At 41.7% G+C, this 19,556-nt stretch overlaps 1 protein-coding gene across 2 annotated transcripts in view; it reads left to right on the forward strand.

The window, feature by feature from the left end:
• Positions 1-18,819, forward strand: part of SH3GL3 (SH3 domain containing GRB2 like 3, endophilin A3) — a 59,590-nt gene extending 40,771 nt beyond the window's left edge. Inside the window, exons 1-9 of one of the 2 annotated variants that reach the window (XM_063347179.1) lie at positions 1,537-1,603; positions 2,900-2,972; positions 4,184-4,227; positions 4,528-4,671; positions 6,299-6,432; positions 7,836-7,994; positions 10,647-10,750; positions 11,968-12,095; positions 18,025-18,819. In XM_063347179.1, the coding sequence (XP_063203249.1) occupies positions 4,548-4,671; positions 6,299-6,432; positions 7,836-7,994; positions 10,647-10,750; positions 11,968-12,095; positions 18,025-18,230 (855 nt within the window). In that variant the 5' untranslated portion in view covers positions 1,537-1,603; positions 2,900-2,972; positions 4,184-4,227; positions 4,528-4,547 and the 3' untranslated portion in view covers positions 18,231-18,819. Of the gene's footprint in view, positions 1-1,534; positions 1,604-2,899; positions 2,973-4,183; positions 4,228-4,527; positions 4,672-6,298; positions 6,433-7,835; positions 7,995-10,646; positions 10,751-11,967; positions 12,096-18,024 lie in introns of those variants that run through there. The other variant, XM_063347178.1, reaches the window with a different exon arrangement.
• The last annotated feature ends 737 nt before the right edge of the window (positions 18,820-19,556 follow it).

A 19,556-nucleotide genomic window follows, 5' to 3' on the forward strand; every position in this document is an offset into this window, starting at 1 on the left:
CGCAGCCTTTTCATGCCCTTTTCTCCATGCATGCTGAAGGGCTCCTGGGATGTCCCCACAGAGACCTGGCAGTGTCCCCCTCCCCGCGTGGCCTCATGCTCCTCCTCTGCTGTGGTGTCTTGCAGTAGCAAGGTGACAACCCACGGGAACTCGCTGGTACTCAGGCTCCTCCATCTGTGTTTTACCTGCTTTGGTGCTGGTTCTGCCAGTGCTCTGGAAGAGAAATAATGTTCACGAGTTTGTGGGCTGATCGACATATTAAGTAGAAAGGTTGCGAGTCCTACTGTAAAGCCAATGGAGATAATTAGCAGTACGGCTCTCCCCGAGCTCACCCTGTGCCTTTGCCAGGTCTGTTCTTTGGCTGTGTGGTGATGCAGGGTCAGGCACCGCTGAGCTCCCGGCTCTGCTTCATCAGCTGGTGGCTGGTTTTTGGCCAGGCAGCGCGTCCCCTCCCCGCCTGCACGGCGCAGGCTGATGCCGAGGAGGGGCAACCATCGCACTGCCAGGAGACGTGACCCATTTTCAGATTACGCAAGTCTCCGAGGCCCTTTCAGTTCAGCAAGGTGAATTCCTTTCTGGAAGGTGCTGAGGACGAACAAAACGCTTTATCGGGGGCAGGTTTGGGGACTGCCAGCAGTCAGTGAGCTATCCCTGGGTTTTACATTATATTCAGTGATAAAAGTCAATTAAAACAGAGAAATGCATAGTATTTTTGCAGGAGTTACCCCAAGGATTAGTGTTTAATATTTGTTGAATATGTGTTAAACCACTTCTGTGGTACTGGAGTGATGCTTTCAAAGGCTGTTTGACACTGGGTGAGGGTCTGGCTTGCTTTTGGAGCTGTTGCAGTGCAGGTACCAGTGCTTATTCCTAGCCATGATTTACTCGGTGAGGACCAAACTCAGGTCTGACAGCCCAGAGTTTTTGCACAGAAGTGGGATAACGTTTAAGCCATCTTAAGAAGGTTTACTGAAATCCTTTAGGTAAAACTGGTGCTTTGAGGTTTTTTGAAGAATGTGTGGCATTTTTGTTTTCAGCGTCATGAAGATGCTCAGTCATGCAGTTCGGTCACAGTGCAGCATTTTTTGCGAATCTGTTCCTTCCACAGAACTGCCCACAACTCCCAGCAGCAGGAATGGGAGCTGTATCCCTATCCCTAATGGCATACATGACCAGACGGTACTCGGAAGTACAGAGCTGGAGAGACATTCTTGAAAGGGTTACTCTGGATTTACCTGCAGTCAGACTTTCTCTCTGCGTGGAGTCTGCAGCGCAGGTCATGCCTTTAGGGTACAAACTGTTTCAGCATGAGAAATCAGTTTTTGTTTGCCTGTTGTAAATTCGTATCAGGTATCTTTGTCTCTCCTGAAATGTGCGCTTCGCTTCCAAGAGTGATGCTGCTTTTCTCTTGCACAGTTGCCTCAAACGGTTGCTGCGTATTTTCTAATCTGGAGTGAATTCCTGTGACTCTGAGATATTTATTCTGTAGTTAAATAATCATGCAATTTTTTTTGTCAAATTTATCTTTTTACAGTTGTTCAGTGAAAAAATAAGTGGAGCAGAAGGAACAAAGTTAGATGAAGAATTTCAAGAGATGGAAAGGGTAAGGAAAGTAACATGTTTTTCAATATTAAGCTATTGTAGAATCAAAACTGCTTCACGTTTCCAGTGATAGACTGGTATTGTATGGTGGGGGTATATATGGGGGTATCGTATGTATGGCGGTACGGTGGGGAAAACCCCACCGTGTACTTCCTAACTGAAATATATAAGTGCTAATTTATCCTTGCGCCATGTCAGCTCAGCCAAGGGAGAAGAGACATCGTCAAAGGCTGTCTGAGCAGAGGAAGCAGGTTCCACTGACACCTCTCAAGAGCGGAGAGAAACTCCTCCAGGAATGATGCAGAGCATCAGGAGGGGCCTTTTGCCTCTGTCTGTGGGGGAGATTAGAGAGAGAGGTCTTCAGCGAGTCTTTGTAAATGTCACGAAGCCTGCCCGTCTGATATTATTCATGATAAAAGTCTTAACTACTAGGGTCAAATTTTCTCTTGATACAGAATTATATTTCTTAGTTTAAATCTATGTTCAGAAATTTACATGAATTGTTGTGGAAATTGAGGCGTTTGCTATCCACTTATTAGTTGCATTGCAAGTTAAATGCTGTTACTACCAGTTTCTGCTTTTTCAGCTTTTATGGGCTTTTTTTTTAATTGCCCTTGTCTTCCTGTGTATTTTTTAATGGTCATAGTAGGCCTAGGTGACAACTTTTATTGTTGGCAGATTGAGGAGAAAAGTCTTGCGTGAGTTGTTTTTTTTCCGACAGGCACTTTTGAATTTATCATCTAAACAGTTTTCTAGGTTTTGGTTTCTTTGGCTACAGAATAATTATTTCCTTTCTCTGCACTGTAAGGGGAAAAATAATGTGTAAGCCCTAAGGGAGGTAAAGGGAAACAAACCAGAAATGTGATTTTTTTTTTTTTTTTTTAATAGCATTTTAGAAACTATTAAATGGGAAGACAGTGCAAACTACTGTTTTAAATGTCCCTGACCCCAAGACTGAGCGATATGTTCAGTCTTTTTCACGTGTGGAGAAAAGCAGTCTTAGTAAAAACTGTTGGGCTGGCAGGAAGATCATAGTGCAGAATGTGTAAGCAGTACTCAAGACTGATGGGATGGAAAGGCGAGCCCACATTTTGATATAAACCTTCTCTCTCTCCTAGTAATACCTGCCAATTAATGTGTTTTTGTTAAAATCCTGTCATAACTATGACAAGGCTATTTATTTCAAGCTACAATATTTGCTTTATTTTAAATAAAATTTCATAATCAGCTAGAATAGCTGATAAACTTTCTAGTAATCGATTTGCTTTTTGTCAACTGTGTTACTTCTCTTTTTCAGAAAATCGATGTTACTAATAAAGCTGTAGCGGAGCTTCTGTCCAAATCCACAGAGTATCTTCAGCCAAATCCAGGTAGGATAGGAGCAATAGCTGCTGGATTTTGATGAACATTGTCATCTTACTTGGAAATTCATCCTGGGTAAATAAAAGCTAATTAGGTCATCATTGTGAGGCTTCTGGGTGTCCTAGAGAACTTTACCGGTGTGCACAATGAACAACTGTAAAGTTTATATGCGGTAAGTCTGATCTGGGGTATGTTCAGCTTGCAGCACACGGTGCATCTGGTTTTCTGGCCATGTGCAGGTCTTGCGGGCATGCAGGACAGCTGGGGCCTCTGGTACAGCACCTGTGTTCACGTTTGTGCTGGATTTCCTGGAGTGGGGTATGGATCCCTAAAGTGAAGACAACGCCAACGTCTTTTTTTTTTTAGCAGAGCTATTATAAACATTGAATTTAACTTGTAGGCTGCTGCCATCAGAGGTACTGGTGGTTATGTTACCATGGGGAAGAGGGCTACCTGCCTTGCCCTGCTACTTGCTTACCCGGTATTTGAATGAGGTTTTGCATTTTCTGGACACTGCTAGGTCTCAGTGGACTTTGGATCATCAGTTAATAGGGGTTTTTCAAATCTTGTTTTAAGAAGCAAGAAAGGAGACGTGTTTACATTTGCAGTCAGTCACAAAGTTTATCTGTTATGACCTTGGTTCACCATCCAAACCAGCTGTTGGAAGAACCTTCATTTTTTGAGAACTGTTTGACTGAATTCGTGTTTAGTTAGCTCTACCAGTGACTTCAGAGATAGCCATCTCTTGTGGCTACCTTATGAGATGCACATCCCTGAAGAAGTTTAAAGGGTTATGTCTACATAAGGATGGTAGGATTCAGTCCTTTACCAAGGCCCAGCCGGTGTGTTCAAGATGAAGGTGGTCACCATCGCCCACACCCCTCAGGAATGCCCTGCCCATGGCCGCTACTGTGTTGAAGAAGCTGTTGAGTGGTAATAGTAAAGAGTAGATTGGAAAAACTCTCCAAGAATAAATGCACATTTTCATCATGATATGTGCAAGATAACAATAAATTAATTTGTGTGTACCAGGCCATCCCACAGCATGAATTTCTACTGTCTTGAATACTGGAATGGGGGAAAAAAAAAAAAAAAGGGAGTGGGGTGGGGGAGAAGTTCTGCAAAGTTCTCACAAGCAAGAGACGGGGGGAGAGCGAGCAAGCAAACATGAAACTGGCTTTGGCTGTGCTTGTATCTATTCTGTGTTTGCTTTCTGCAGTACTTCTAATCAAGGAGTTCACAAGCAGGAATATTCAAATGAATGTGAGTATTGATGAATATCCAGAGAGGTGACAAGCACTCCCACTGTGTATCTGCCTGGAGAAATGATGCTTATTCAACTGTGAATAAAAACCAGTTTCACATGACCCATATTGTTCAATGGATGCTTATTTCAACTTCGGCTGTGAAGTATGGACAATAATAAACTTATGAATCTACAGACCAGCTTAGTGACTTGCTTTGTGACGTTGCTTGTTAAATGATTTATTGCTTTAAAAGTATTAGTTTTAAAAGTATTTTTATAAATTTTGTTCTTTTTTTTTTTTTTAATGTCCTCCTTAGCATACAGGGCCAAGCTGGGAATGCTGAACACTATGTCAAAGATCAGAGGACAAGTTAAAACCACGGGCTATCCCCAGACAGAGGGACTCCTGGGAGACTGCATGATACGGTATGGCAGAGAGCTTGGCGATGATTCTATGTTTGGTGAGTTTGTGTATCATCTCCTCTGCGAATATTTCAGCACAAAGCTCTTTGCAGAATATTACTCGGTGACATAACCTATGTAAATAGCTACTGAAGGTAAGAGGGAAAGCCAGTACAGCGGTCAGGGGGTGACTGATATAATTACAAAACATGATGCTTCTGCATATTTGTCCACCTCTATTGCAGGTGGCTTTGGTAACACTATTACTGACGCTGTCTGATGATTCAAAGTATTGCCATAATCGTTTTAGTTTCTAAGTTGCCAAACCTGCATCATTTAGGGTGACTCTTAGATTCACTGTGTTTTGTTCAACCTTTAAATGAAAATAATGAAAATGGTTACCCTGTATTTGAGAAGTAAACTAAGGGAAAAATTTCTTATATGAAAAAATAAACAGTAACTTTAGGTGGGTTTTTTTGTTTTGTTTTGTTTTAAATTAAATTAATGATCTGTTATTTCTGTGCTTTGGAGCAATGCATCTTAAATATGCATTTTCTTGTTTTCATGAAAACGAACTCTGGCTTGGCCATGCTACAATTCTTTGGTAAATCAAGTCTTACCTATTTCCTTTCAAGATATTCTGGTATTTCGCAGCCAAAATCTTAGTAGAGGCCTTGCTTGAGAGCAGGCATGGTGCGTGGGCTTGACTGGAATGAATTTGAAGCATTGTCACAGAGCTACCCAGTGGGTGCTTTTTGATATGGTTGGGATTAAGGAAAAAAAAACAAGAAGAAATACATGAGAAAAAAAAAGGAGAATCCTGGTTTGGGGAAAGAGAGGGGAACTAGGGCTGGGAGAGAGTGGCACAGACTGGGACTGTGTGCAGAAGGCAGTACAGAACCGGCTGGCTTCGTTGTGTACTGTTGTTAATATCCGCAGTTTTACACACAGCGGTTGCTTGAAATAGTACCATCTGTGTAGGCGTAGGGACCTCGCGCTGGAGTCCAAGTCGGTGCTGCATAGGGAAAGATGCTGCTGGTAGCCAAAGGCTCATTTATTCTCCTCACGAAGAGCGAAGTGGCACAACTCATCTGTGAGCTTGGATGTATTTGTGCCTTTGTGAAAGCAAGGGGGATACTAAATAAAACTAGGAAAGGGGAAAGAGCGTTTCAAACACTCTTCTGCCTGCTGATACTTACCTGCTTAATAAAGCATACAGCTCTGTTAAATAGGTGGTTTTAAAGAAGCAGCAACAGTTTTGACCAAAAGGAGGTTTGGAAGAAACACATGCTGTATGTGAGGAAGCTGTAAAACATGATTTTGTAATTAAAAAGTTACTTGATTTTTGTCTATTTACTAATATCACTAAAGTTGTACTAATTAATCAGCTTTGTTTGCAGTTCTCGAAGTGGAGGAGGTTTGTAACCTATGCAAATACAGTAGGGAAAATAGTATTGTTTTTTTTCCCTGATGCCCTTCAGAAAAAAAAAAAGTATACCTCAGAACAAAACCTTTCCATTTCTAGTTTTCTGTAGGGGACAAGCAAGTGTGTAGCTTGCATTATTTTTTTTACTCTTCGAGGGCCTGCAGCAGATACAATGATACCTATTTGAAATAGCTGTTTCATAAGATAAGTTTTCTGGTTTTACGTATATTGAGATATAAGTAGCCTGTTCTTTACCATAGGCCTTGCACTACTGGATGCTGGTGAGAGCATGAAGCAAATGGCAGAGGTGAAGGACTCACTTGATATTAATGTCAAACAAAATTTTATTGATCCTCTACAGTTATTGCAGGACAAAGATTTAAAAGAGATTGGGGTAAGTTTTCCAGGGTAAAGCTTCACTCATCAATAATCAGAGTCAATCAAACTCTAGTTCCTTGAGATATTTTTCTTGAAAGCAATAAGGTAAATAAATTTCACTGCAATTAAGTTTGTCTCTGTAGCAAAACAGTGATGAAATCTGCTTAAAATCGATGCCTGGCTATTTCTCACTTGTCTAACTTAGTTTGCTGTATCGCTTGTACATTTAGTACAAGAAGGATAGTGAAGAAAATTATATTGTTTATTTTTCTGCTATTTTATTTTAACTGACATTTTTATTAATTTTTACGAAGATGTGAGTGGGCTTTGATTTACTGTGACTGATTATCCTGTCGTGCCATCTCTGCCAGCCTAAAGCTGTTTATAATGGAGGATGAATATAACTGTTGAAAAAGGCTATTCAGGGCAATCACAGAATGATCTGAAAAGTGCCATAAAATGTTGAAGTGCCATATGCCACTATAAGAAAAATAGAGGAAGCTGAGGAACACATTTTTAACCTTTAGAGTTAAGTTTTTCAATGCTTTTGTTTACAATGTGACAATTCAAAGAAAGCCAGAAAGCCAGGCAGTCTCAGTCTGTTGATTCCAATAGACTTGGGTAATGAGCAAGTCAAAACCCTGAGGAAGCGCAGAAATGAAAGTTATTTGTTTACACGTAAATGGATGTGGAAAGCAGAGCAAAAAGATAGTAATAATATCTTGATGTCTGTAGCTGTCTCCGATGGTACATAACTATTTTCAGTTGTAGTTCTTCTGAGCTGATGAAAAGAAATTGTTTGACATTAGCTTTAATGAGCATTTTGTACTGTCACTTTGAGTCCGTTCTGTAGGTCTGTCAGTCCCACGATTTTTGGCAACAGAAAAGCTTGTGTAGTTATATCAGATAGACGTGTCAAGTTGACACCTAACGAAGAAAGCGAGAATACAAGATTTGTTGGAGCACTGCTTATGGAATGAGAGGGGGAAATAACCCTTTAACTTTTAGCTGACGTATTGCAAAGAATTCAAGAGGTAAAACTGAAATAAACGTAGAATATGGGGACACATATTTAAATTGGATCCTGCTTCTCATTTAGACAATCTGAGGTGTTGCACTTTTAGTGAAGCCCATGAGTTGTATGCCTAAGTTCAGCCAATCAAGATAGCCAGTTTCCCAAGTGTTAACAAATGGCTGTTTATTTAAAGTCTATACAGTTTAAGATTTCATTCATGTCTATAGTCTCAGACTTACCTGACGCTGCCTTAGATCGAAGGGGTAGAACGGATAATCTCTGAGCTTTGTATTTCTTTGATTCTGCATATATTTGCATCCATAACTGAAATTTCCTTAAATCACAATGTGTTTGTTTGGACATGTCCTTTTTGGACCTTCTTATAAATGTTCTGTCTTATTCAGCATCATTTGAAGAAACTAGAAGGACGCCGTTTGGATTATGATTATAAAAAGAAGCGCCTTGGAAAGATACCAGACGAAGAAGTTAAACAAGCAGTAGAAAAATTTGAAGAGTCAAAGGAACTGGCTGAAAGAAGCATGTTCAATTTCTTAGAAAATGATGTAAGTCTGTCCTGCGTTTTTGTTTGCTGCAGTACATCCAGGAGGGCAATGTGTGTGGGGTTGGATAAAGCCTGTCCCACCCTTCACAGGAGGTACGGTCTGAAAGCAGATAGCGTGCCTCTTTCATAGTCACAGACCTGCTGCTGAAACTATCAGCAAAGGGTATGTACCCTACGCTTTCTGAATTGTAGCTCACTTACAGCCAAAGCTTTGCTGCTGATTTGAACTCTCTGAATTATTTTTACCTCTGAAAATCATCGTTATTACTATCTGGCTCTGAACATTCCTCCATAGAGTGAGTTTGTGGCTTGGGCTCAAGTACCTGGACTTTGGCTCAGAGTCCAAATCCATCATGAAATTATACCTAAATAAGGAGCAGCTGTGGTCATTCAGGATAGTCCTCTCTTCTGTCCACACACAGAGGAACAGCAGGGTGCGTTTCCTCCCGTGTAATTGTGGAGCCGTAGGAAAAGAGAGCTGGACCTATTTGGGCCTGTTCCAAAGCTTTCTCTTCTCCTGTAGATGCAGCATAACAGAAAACACCCTTAGAAAGTAAGAAGTGTGCTGTCTTCTGTGAGTAAAATGCAACAAGGGGGAGCTGTTAAGTGGGAACATGTAGCTGCAAGCAGCTTCTCCCTCCCTGCATACCCATTTAATGGCAGCTATAAACTAGCCTGTAGCTCCTAAACTGTTTGTGAGTGGGACACGTTTGCTACAGCAGTGTGGAAGTCAGTAAGCCTCTTGCTGTTTTACCAGTGCAAGTTATGTGAGGGCCGAAAAATACATAACGTCCTCATGAACAATTTCAGCACACTGTTCCACTGTGGGCTCTACCAATTGCCCGGTTGCAGTGCGTGTGTTTTGTAATTCTGCCTTGTATAAGCAGCTGAGAAATGTTTCAGATAGTGTTTATCATTAGTCAAATCACCACACTGAGGATAAAACAGTGCATGGATTAAAATGGTTTAGCTGAGCCATTAGAGAACTGGTGAGTTACACTTTCTAGTATAACAAACTCTGCCTTTGGGAGGGGGTGAACTGGATGTCCCTTTGAGGTTTTTTGCATACCCACTTTCTATTGTTTCTGTTTAAAGAAAACTCTGTGCTCCTTCCCTTCTGTTTTCTGTCCCGACCCAGTCTGTGTCCTCCTCAGGCTTCTCATTGCAGCCTTGTTGTCTAACCCCAGACTGTCTCACTGGGTTTGCAGAGATCTTAACTGCAATTCCTTCCTTCCCATCCTTTCCAGTTCCCCAAATGTCTCCCTTTCTTGGTCTCCTTGCCCTGCAATCTCTGTTCTCTGGTTCCCAGCGATCTTGCCAGGTGCCTTTCCCAGACTCAGTCCTGATCCACATCTCTTTCTCAGGTTTTTGCCTATCTAGTTCCAGACCTCCCACATAGGCACTGTTGCATGCGCTTCTTATCAGATCCATCTTCCTGCCTTTCCCACTGAGCCAGTCCCAGGCTCCTCTTGCTTAAGTGGCTTTTAGTCCCTCAAGCTTCTCTGGCTCTTTCCCAGTCTCTCTCGCTCTTCTCCTAATCCACAATTCCATATCCCTCTGGGCTCTTAGTCGTCTTGTTTGGACAGTCCTTCTCTATCCATTTTCTCTGACCACCCCATCCAAACCCCAGGCCCTTTGTGCGTTGTCCTCAGCTGGTTTACATTACTCTCTTCTGACTGTGATGGAATTGTATCAGCTGTTGATTTGGTTCTGTGCATTTCATTTCTCTATGCTATGTGACAATGTTTGGCTCTCTCGGAGTCCCGGTAGAATTTCTAATAATCTTTTGAACCGAGTAAAAGCAGACAAAGTATAGCACAAAATTGCCATGGGTCCATAAAACATTTGCAGAAAGTTTACTCAGATGTCGTCTTGTGATCCAATGTCTGAAGACATCATAATGGAATGGAAACATGTCAGACTTCTTGGGGTCTGTCTTCTTAATGGTGTCTTAAAGGAAGAGCACAAATAAATATCTGTTAGTGCTCCATCCCCATTACAGCTTGAACTTTTCAGTTTGTGTTAGGGGAGTGAGATTATTTGTTACCTCATGAATAAAAATATTTTGATTTTTCTTTCTCCTTCACATTCTCCCTTTTCTCAGCATCCATATTTTTGAATGATTGGCTGATACTTTTTAAATCCAAGTAGATAAATCATGTTTCATGTATTGGTTTATAAATGCTGCCATCTAGTGAGGTGAGTCCAGATCATTTCAGAACTGGAGTTTGTAAACATTGCTAATAAACACTAATGGGTCTGAGTCATAAGAGCTGTCACAGTGTAATTTCTTCCAGCGTTGCTGATCAGAAAAGCCTCTCTTTCACCTGCTAAGGGGTCATGTCCTCTTAACTGTTTCGGGCTTGGGTGTTGACAGACAGCTGGCTTGGAAGTTGAAAGCAGAAGGGATTTGCACATTGTGAAAGGAAATGACTCAAGGACGCAGCCCTGAGTTAGTGAACTAGAAGTTACACCTCGGTTTTGTTCAGTTTCCAACTGGCAATTTCTTTGATAGAATCACATATGCTCTATTTCAATAGCCCCCACAAGGTATCACGGTCTTTTGAGATACCAGGTCTGTTTTGAATGATCTGTTTATCCTTCAGCTGAATGTACTGCAGGCTCCTAACAACTATTTTCCTCTCTATTTCAGGTGGAACAAGTTAGCCAGTTGGCTGTATTTGTAGAAGCAGCGCTAGATTACCATAAACAATCCACAGAAATTTTGGAGGATCTGCAGAGCAAGCTGCAAAACCGGTAAGACTGAACCCATCTGAAAATCTTGAACCTCTTTTGCGGCTGAGGCTCCTGAATGCGAAAAGGCACTGAAGCGACAGATCTCGTAGCACCATCTCACAGATGCACATTTGCTGTGCTCTGTGCCTTACTGGGCTTCATTGCTTTAAACCATTGCCACCTGGCAAGTCCTTGCTGGTGCTGTGAGCCTTTAATGTAATGCAGGATGTGCCCAGAAAGCTTTGAGTGTGTGCGGCATCTCCCACTCACATGTGTGGAGGTAAATCCGGACAGCCTCCATTTGTTTGTAGGTTTATTTAAACTTGCATACTTAGAGTTGTGTTTTGGAGGCTCTGCTGAGAAGTTGGTCTATTTTTATTGAGATTACAGGGTATAACAAAATTCTGCAGCAGAGTAAGGAAATAGCCAGCTGTCTAGGAAATCAGCTGAGGTGTAACGTACTTATGAAAGGCCCAGATACTTTGTGTCCCCCTAACAGAAATAAAAAATGCTGCTGTCGTTAATTTGTTATACGTCACTTGGAGAACCAGCAAAGAGGAGACCTAGATGACTTGAGTGTTGCCATAGCACAGGCTAACGTTACAGTCGTGGAGTCAAGATAACTGTTTAGGGCTTTCCTAAGATCAGAGTGGACATGGTGACTATGGCTATTAGCACAGGGGTAGCCGTGTCTGTAGACACCCTGCACCATCCCAGCTGGAGGGGATGGTGAGACAAGGAGGTCTCGGCTAGGCCGCATGCACGTACAGGAAGAGGCAGTGACAGTTGCGCTGACTGGATGGTTGTTTCCCATTTTCTCTAATAAAAAGGCAGTGTGTGAGATGCAGCCCCTGGGCCTCTGTCCTGGCTGAGTTTCTACATGTGTCATTTGCAGTTGAGCTTTCCAGGGAGCTCATTCCTGGAACTTCTGCTGAACTCAGTGGCAGCTGCGGATGCTCAGCCCTTCTCAGACTCCGGCTGTTAAGCTTTATGCCTCTGTCAGCAGGACCAAAGCATTAAATAAAATAGGGACTGGTTGCAATTCAAATACTGCATGAGAAGTGATCAGCTTTTAATGAATAAACCTGCTCTCTTCCTCCCCCCTCCCCCACAAAAAAAAGCCCCAAACCAAAAAGGGTTCCCCCCCCTCCCCCAACTTCTCAAACACCAAAGCACTAAACCTGAGTGGAAGCTCCATATTTCTTGTAAATCTCTTGCCGCTCTTCTCTGTGTTCCAGAATAAATGTAGCATCTAGTCGGCCTAAACGTGAATTTAAGCCAAAGCCTGTAATAACTACAACTCTGGAAATCGGTGATAATCAGCAGCACAATGGGATTGCTTATAGTTCTTCCATAAAATCATCAGGTAAGCTCGTGGCCACAGAATTAACATGTCGATAGAGGTTTTGCCAGATTGTTGCTTGAGATATTGCTTGCACCGTGAGAACAATGGATCCATGAGGCATCGGTGTCCGTCCACCTGACTCCAGTTTGTTTCCCAGATTTGGAAATGGAATTGAGAAGCAGGATTCCTCTCAACAGGCTCTCACCCATCCTAAATTTCGGTGTGGCATTCTGCTTGGTCTTTTAGGTTCTCTGCATTGCCACTGGGGGTGGGAGGAGAGAGAGGGAGAGGCACTTGCAGAAAACAGTTAATTTCTTGCAAAGACAGAGGTGCCTGAGGTGGGTGTGTTCAGTCACTCTCTGGAATCTCTCCGGATGCTAATTTCTCTCCACAGTCTGAGGACCATAAATGATCGGTACAGGGTCTTAATTATTAGCCATGTAAAATTCAGAGAGGTGACTTCCACCCTTACTGATTTTATTGACATATTTTACTTTACTGTCCCCTAAAGCATGCACCAAATGTGTGGGTTTATGAAGTGAAGTACCTAGATACCCATTGGTGTGGGTATAGGATCCCTTCTTTTGATTTGGCCCTGATTCCACAAAAGAAATCAGCTGTTGAAAGGTGTGTGAATGATAATAACTAGTAAGGTTACACTACTCATTGAAATAGCTTTTCCTCATCTCATGAATAAAATTGTTTTGCCCTTCCTCCTTAACGACTACAGTGTGTGATGAGAGAAGACCAATAAATAATAATAAAAAAAAAAACACACAAAAGACAAAAATTTGCAAAGAAAAGAGAATGAAAAAGCTGGGTTTTTTTCCCCCATAAAGTTTATTTGCAAGGAAAATACAGGGGAAGCAGTGAGCCAAAGGTTCCCTTCTCTACTTGGCATGGTATCTAGGATCTTTTTCTGAAGCGTTTTTCTTTTTATTTTTTTTCTTCACTCTCCAATTTCCTCCTTCCTCCAGTCTTGTTCCTTTTTAGAGGTTATCAGGAGAGAAATGAGAGAACTAAAGGTGAGAGAACAAAGCTTGGAGCTGTAACTTCATCCTCCTTCTGATGTCTCTTTAATTTTCTTGCACTCTGCTACAAGATGAAGCTCTCGTACAATCCGTACTGAAGGGGGTTTGCAGCAGTTTGGCAGCATAAATCCACCCGGCAAGATCTTATTCCTCGATTTGTTGCTTTTGTGCCTCAAGGTACTCGAGGGTGTTAGTGAAGCGCCCCGTGCTGTCTGAATGCTGTCAAACGTGGGGCTGGGGAAGACAACCCTTCTCTTTGCCCACTCCTCTCAATTCACACCGCTGCTTCCGAAGACGTGTGATTCAAGGACACGTGTCATTCAAAGCACTGGGAACGTTTGCGGCCATCAGTAACTTTCTAGTTATTTTCACAGCACATCTGGATGAAAGTAGCAAAAAACATAGCAAGCTTTAATGAAAATTCAGCACAAAATTTCTAAGCCCCTATCAATTACTTGTCAAGTTATACAGCCTTTATTTTTTCTTCTTTGCGTGTGCAGTGGAGAGAGGAGAGCGTGGAGAAAGCATTTGGATATAAACCAGTGTGTCAAACCAGAGATAAAACAGCCCAGATATTACAGTGGTTTATCATTGCCATGAAGCAATTAATCCAAGATGCCCTTTAAGGGTAATCACTCCTGCTTTTGGGAGAAAGACAGACTAGATAACTTCTCGAGGTTGCTTCCAGCCCACTTAGTGAAAGAAAAATGCCAGTTTTAATGAGCTAAAATTCAGTGAATGAACTGAAAAATAAATGACCACTGATCACTAAGACAAGGAAGGCGCGAGCCACTTCTGTTCATTGATTCCATTAATGGAATATTGCATCAACTGTTCGCATATCACTAAATGATGGGCTTTCATTTACTGCGTGGCTCACTCAGTGCTGTCAGAAGAGAAATAAAGCAATCCATGAAAGAGATGTAAAGGAGAAATGAGATATATTTAATAATTGTTGCTCTGCTTAGTGTTGCTAATAACATCAGTCAGAAAGACCGTCTGTCATGTTGTTTTCCTCCTGAAGAAGCTGTGAAATCATTGTTCACTCTTTTCTTTCTCTCGCTGTTCCTTACTCAAAAGTTATCCGTATGGATTTCTGCGGAGCTGCAGTGGGGTCTTTATGCCCTGCACGTAAATGCGGAAACCTTTCTGTTCCTGTTTAAAGTCAGAATCATGAAACAGGTTAGATTTATGGTCTGTGATTTAGAAATGTGTACGAGGTGGCTCTAAGCAAAACTTCTAAATGTTTTAAGGTCTCCATGTGATAGGGGGGATGGCATTGTGATCACCCTCTTTTTTTCGTTTAGAAAAATGACCTCTTCATCCTACACAAACAAGCACTTTCATGCTTAGTTTCCCCTCTTTACACATTGACCCGAGCAAATGTAGACCTTTAATTTCTCTGATAGTGTCACTTGAGGTAAGTAGTATCTTAGCATTCAGCGAACTCATGGGAAACAGGACAGTTCAGAGTAAGCTCTGATACGCTCAGCACAACCACCACAGTCCAGTTCTGATTGTGGAAATGGCTTTTCCTGCGTTTCACCATGGCTTTTCAAGCTAAGTATCAGCTTCTTGGAGCAGAAATAGTTCCTTTATACGGTCCCTAACACATGGGGATTATTTACTACTAACGACTTGCACACGTTTGCAGGGCTAGATTCACAGAAACCGCATTTTCATGTTGTGAATTATTTAGCTGCTTTGATTAAGCACAGATAACAAATCTGTGCTCTTATTCTCTTCATGGTTATTCTCATTAATCAGCTGAGGGTACGAGCATCATCTGGCTCACTTTAGAACTCTCTTTAAATGCTGTGTTATGTCCTGCCTTTCACTCTCTTTGTTTGTCAGGTTTGGCTATGATATGAAATAAATGGGTCTGGTTACCACGTGCTGGAATTTAACATAAGCATCTAAATGTTTACTCACCTCAGCTGTGAGGGAGACTTGGATTAATTATCTTAGCAAGCTTCCAATTTGTGATTAGTAAAGTATAATTTTGCTACTATATGCATACAGCATGGTATAGAAGACAGAGTAGATGCGGGTACAGGTAGTAACTCCCTTTGGGGAAGAAAACCAGCCAAAAAACCCCCGAAACAAACCAGCATTGAATGGCATTCTGGTTTCATCCTGTAACACCCCAGAAATCACAGACGGCTTTTTGCTTAACCTGTTTTTGTGGTGTTTTTTTTTCCATTTGTGCTGCCCAGGTTTGAGTGGTCAGGAGATTAATGACAAGTCATCTTTGAACATGACAGTAACGTGTGGCAGTTTAGCTCCGCAACTGGAGAAATTAAGGAGGCGTGTGGGGTGTAGCAAATCAATGTAAACCCTGTTTGCAGGAAAAAAAAAAAAAAAAGTGCGATTTCTCTAGCTTAAATCTTGGCAACAGGAAAGGATGTGCAGGCGTTTAATAGGCAGGAAAAGGCTGGGATCGTGTTGCCAGTTCTGTGATGTTAAACAGCGAGCGCTGCAGACCGTCAGGCCCTGCTGCCCCGTTACCTTGCTCGGGGAAGCTTGTCTCGGTGGGTCACACAGTAGCGGCAGCTGCCTGGCTCTAACGAAGACTTGGACTGATCCTGCAGCCTGGAGTGAGACCGGTTGTACTGGCCGTGACCGTTACTTAAAAATCCTCCCAGGCTGCCAGACATTTCTTTTCAGTTCTTTGGGGCTTAAAATGAACCAAACGTGATCCATCTTCTATCAGATACCTCGCTGTCAGAAATTAACTGCCTTGCGATAATAAATTAGCCCCATCGGAGCAGCTGGGGATAGCAAGGAACTTACTTTGTCAATTATTCAGAGCGCTGCTTTCTGCTGTTGACAAGTTACGATGAGCTGGTACCAGTTCTACCTTGGCAAAGACTGAAAATTAAACCATCTATTTTTGAACAGAATCAGTCCGTTTTTGTTGGGAGACTGTGCCTCATCTTTTTTTTTTTTTTTTTTTTTTTTCCCTTTGACTGTTTCAGCAAAAATATATCCAGAACTCCAGTGTCACTGTATTAGACTAGCCGTAATTTAGTTTGTTCCTGTAAAACTTTGTCACTGCCCCGTGCCTTCCACACGCAGAGGGCTCGTGCAGCGCTGGTACAACAGTGTTCGGGGGAGGCTGGCTGAGGGGGGCGGACCTCTGTGTTCTCAGACCAGGACATGTAAATAATAGCTCTCTTCTGTTGGTTTGAAGGGTAAAACATACACACAAAATAGAAAAGTAATTCCTACTTCCCGGTTTTAACACCAGATATTACCCCCGATTGTATTACTGTCAATTAAAAAGATGCTTTCACCAGTTCTCATTTAGTGATCACCAGAACCGCTGTCAGCTGGTTTCCTTAAGAGAATTCTCCTTGTTCCTTTTACTAGAAAATGCCTGAACAGTTACTTTTCAATAGTTTCCTACATATTACCATGATTACCAGATTAAAATGCACTTTTAACATTTTAGCTATTATATTTGTATTGCATTACCAATTTTGTGCAGGCTTACCCAGAGAAAAATTACTCAAGATGATTGCGTGATTAGCGTGTGTGGTAGCTGGGGGAGTCAAGACTGGGATATTTGAGAATTGTTGCAATTTTGCAAATAAGGCAACCTGAATAACTTGGTATTTCAGAGGTTTAACTGCTTTGGTGGAAGTACTAGAGTTCTATAGAGTTGTCGTGCTATAATGTGTTTTTCTGGTGTTTACCTGGCAGCAGCGTGAAGTCTTTTCTCCTATTCTTCGTTTATAAATATACTTCAAATTACCAGACTTCTACTTGGATATGCTGTATATGTTTTTAAAAATCTGTTATGGCTGAACTTCAGTTGAACCTCTGGCTCGTCCTTGGCCACAGAGCTAAGCTTGACAATTTGAGTATTAGATTACCTTGCATTAGAATAAGTTATTATTCATAAATATGAATGGACAAATATATTACCCGTGTATCAATACTACAAACCCAAGCCGGTTAACACCGCTTCATGAGAACGTCTTTAAAAAAGCTGACTGCATTTACAAGGTTAACTTCTTTTGCTAATGGTGATTCTGTTCTGCACTTTAATCTATATTTATATTTACTTGTCTTCCTGTTAATAGATGTACTTGGTACTATATTTGCCTATGGTACGGTTAATATTTTAAAAGAGCAGTTTGGAATGAAGACCTTTAAAGCAGGGCAAACAGCGTAAGTCACAAGAGCAGCCAGATAGCGTATTGGAAAACTGTTTTCGTCTATAAAATATTTTGACAGGCCCCATTGTTCCCAGCATAACCTTGGCTTTAGTTCAGAGGAAGGATGCGTACAACAAAGGATTTGAGCACACGAACCTGGGGAGCAGTACCCCAGAGCTGAGTGTCACCGCGCCAGGCAGGCCAGGCTGGAGGCCTTGCTGCTGCTAAAGGCACGTGTAGCGTGAAAATCCAGGTGTGTTTGCAGGACGGAGCTGAGCCCCTGCCCCCGGTAGCTATTCCCGCAGCAGCGGTGTGCCACGGTGCCGTTTGTTTTAAATGGTTACTTGTCACTTCTCCCGTTGACTCTTCTGCTTCCTCAACTCCTGCCCTTCCAGTTCCACTAGCTGCTGCTCCAAAGAGACCACGTGGATTTTTGGCGACGGTGATTACTCGAACTGTCTGTTTGAGATAAATATCCCTTTGAAAGGGAAGGCAACTAGGAATAAAAGTGGAGTAGTACCTGAACTGAAGGGAGAAACAGAATTATGCTTTAAACTAATTATCACTGCTATTATTTTTTATATCTAGAAGGACCAGATGTTAATAGGTGAAAGCAATGGAAAAGCTGTTTGGGGGTGTTGAGGGAGAAATTCATGACAGCAGGACTACCGTTTTTGACCCGTTGTTTTATGCTTGGTGGCTGTGGGACGCTGTGAAGCTCTATTAATATGGGGTTTTTTTCTGTCACTGGGGCAGGTTCTTCAATGCACATGGATCAGCCTTGCTGCCAAGCTCTCTATGACTTTGAGCCAGAAAATGAAGGCGAGCTTGGGTTTAAGGAAGGGGACATCATAACTTTGACCAATCAGATTGATGAGAATTGGTACGAGGGGATGTTAAATGGAGAGTCTGGCTTCTTCCCCATTAATTATGTTGAAGTGATGGTTCCCTTGCCTCAGTGATTGTGTCATTCAAGCTGTGAACATGATTTCATGACTGAAATGGATTCACAAATGTTCTGTCAGTGTGGCATTCTGTGAAAGCCTTGCTATTTGACTGACTTACTGACTTTTGTATGCGTCTTTTTAAAATGTATTTATTTTATATTCAAAAAAATTTTACCTTTCCTGAGTCCATCAACCTGCAAAAAAACCCATACCCAGTTTTTTTGCTTTGTGCCTTGAAGATCACTGTATGGAGTGTTTACCGGTAGCTCACTGTTGCTCCAAAAATGCATTTCCTTGCTATTATTGTATGTGGATTTTTTTTATCTTTGGCTGCAATGATTTTACTATTGAAAACCATTTTTAAAAATACTGTAAGCGAAGCTAACTGTAACCAGTTCCTACGTTACTGATGTCATTGAGCTCTTTTCATCTATCACACTGTAATTTATTGTGAGCAAGTTAATCCATGTTTCACATTGTATGTTGACAAAAGGCAAAGTGGTTGTTGTCAATATTATGATGTTGTACTAAGTACAAGTTCTCAGCATTGAAAATTCCTATAATTTACTGACCAAACTGAATAAATATTTCTGTGGGATAAGAAGAGTGGTTGCTGCTTCTATTCCTATAGTTCTGGCATTTGTTTTTGAGCTGGAGGTCACTTTTGCTAAATATATCAGCTTTCAGTGAAGAGAACAATGCTACATTAAAAAAATGCATAAATAAAGCCAAAGTATTAGTTTTATGAAGCCTCAGCCACTGGAATTTTAAAAATCTTGCTCTCTCCCTACTGATTGTCTAGCATTTATGATGTCTGTTTAAAATTTTCTTCTAGCAGGAGGATAAGAAAAAAATTCCTTTGAAGTAAGTACAAACCCATTCTACTTCCACAGGGCTTGTAGAGAACTCCATTGAGATAAATAGGTGAGTATCACTGGTGACTACTGCAAACAAAGGGAAAGTCAACATGCTCCCACTTTTTTTTTTGTTTATTTGAAGGGGATAGAAAACAAGGAGAAAGAGAGAGAAAGCTAGGTAGAGAGGGAAAGGCATGCTATAACTAAGAACATAAAAAAAAAAAAGCCTCAAAATGAAGGACAGACAGACTCAGGCATCTTAAGTACAGCACAGGAAAGACACAGACCCCAAAAGGCCACAGAAACGATCCGAGGGCTGGAGCACCTCTGCTGTGAGGACAGGCTGAGAGAGTTGGGGTTGTTCAGCCTGGAGAAGAGAAGGCTCCAAGGCGATCCGTATTGCAGCCTGTCTGTACTTAAGGGGGGCTTATAAGAAGGATGGGGACAGACTTTTTAGCAGGGCCTGTTGTGCTAGGACAAGGGG

Source organism: Chroicocephalus ridibundus, chromosome 9, assembly GCF_963924245.1.
Source record: "Chroicocephalus ridibundus chromosome 9, bChrRid1.1, whole genome shotgun sequence".
NCBI lineage: Eukaryota > Metazoa > Chordata > Aves > Charadriiformes > Laridae > Chroicocephalus > Chroicocephalus ridibundus.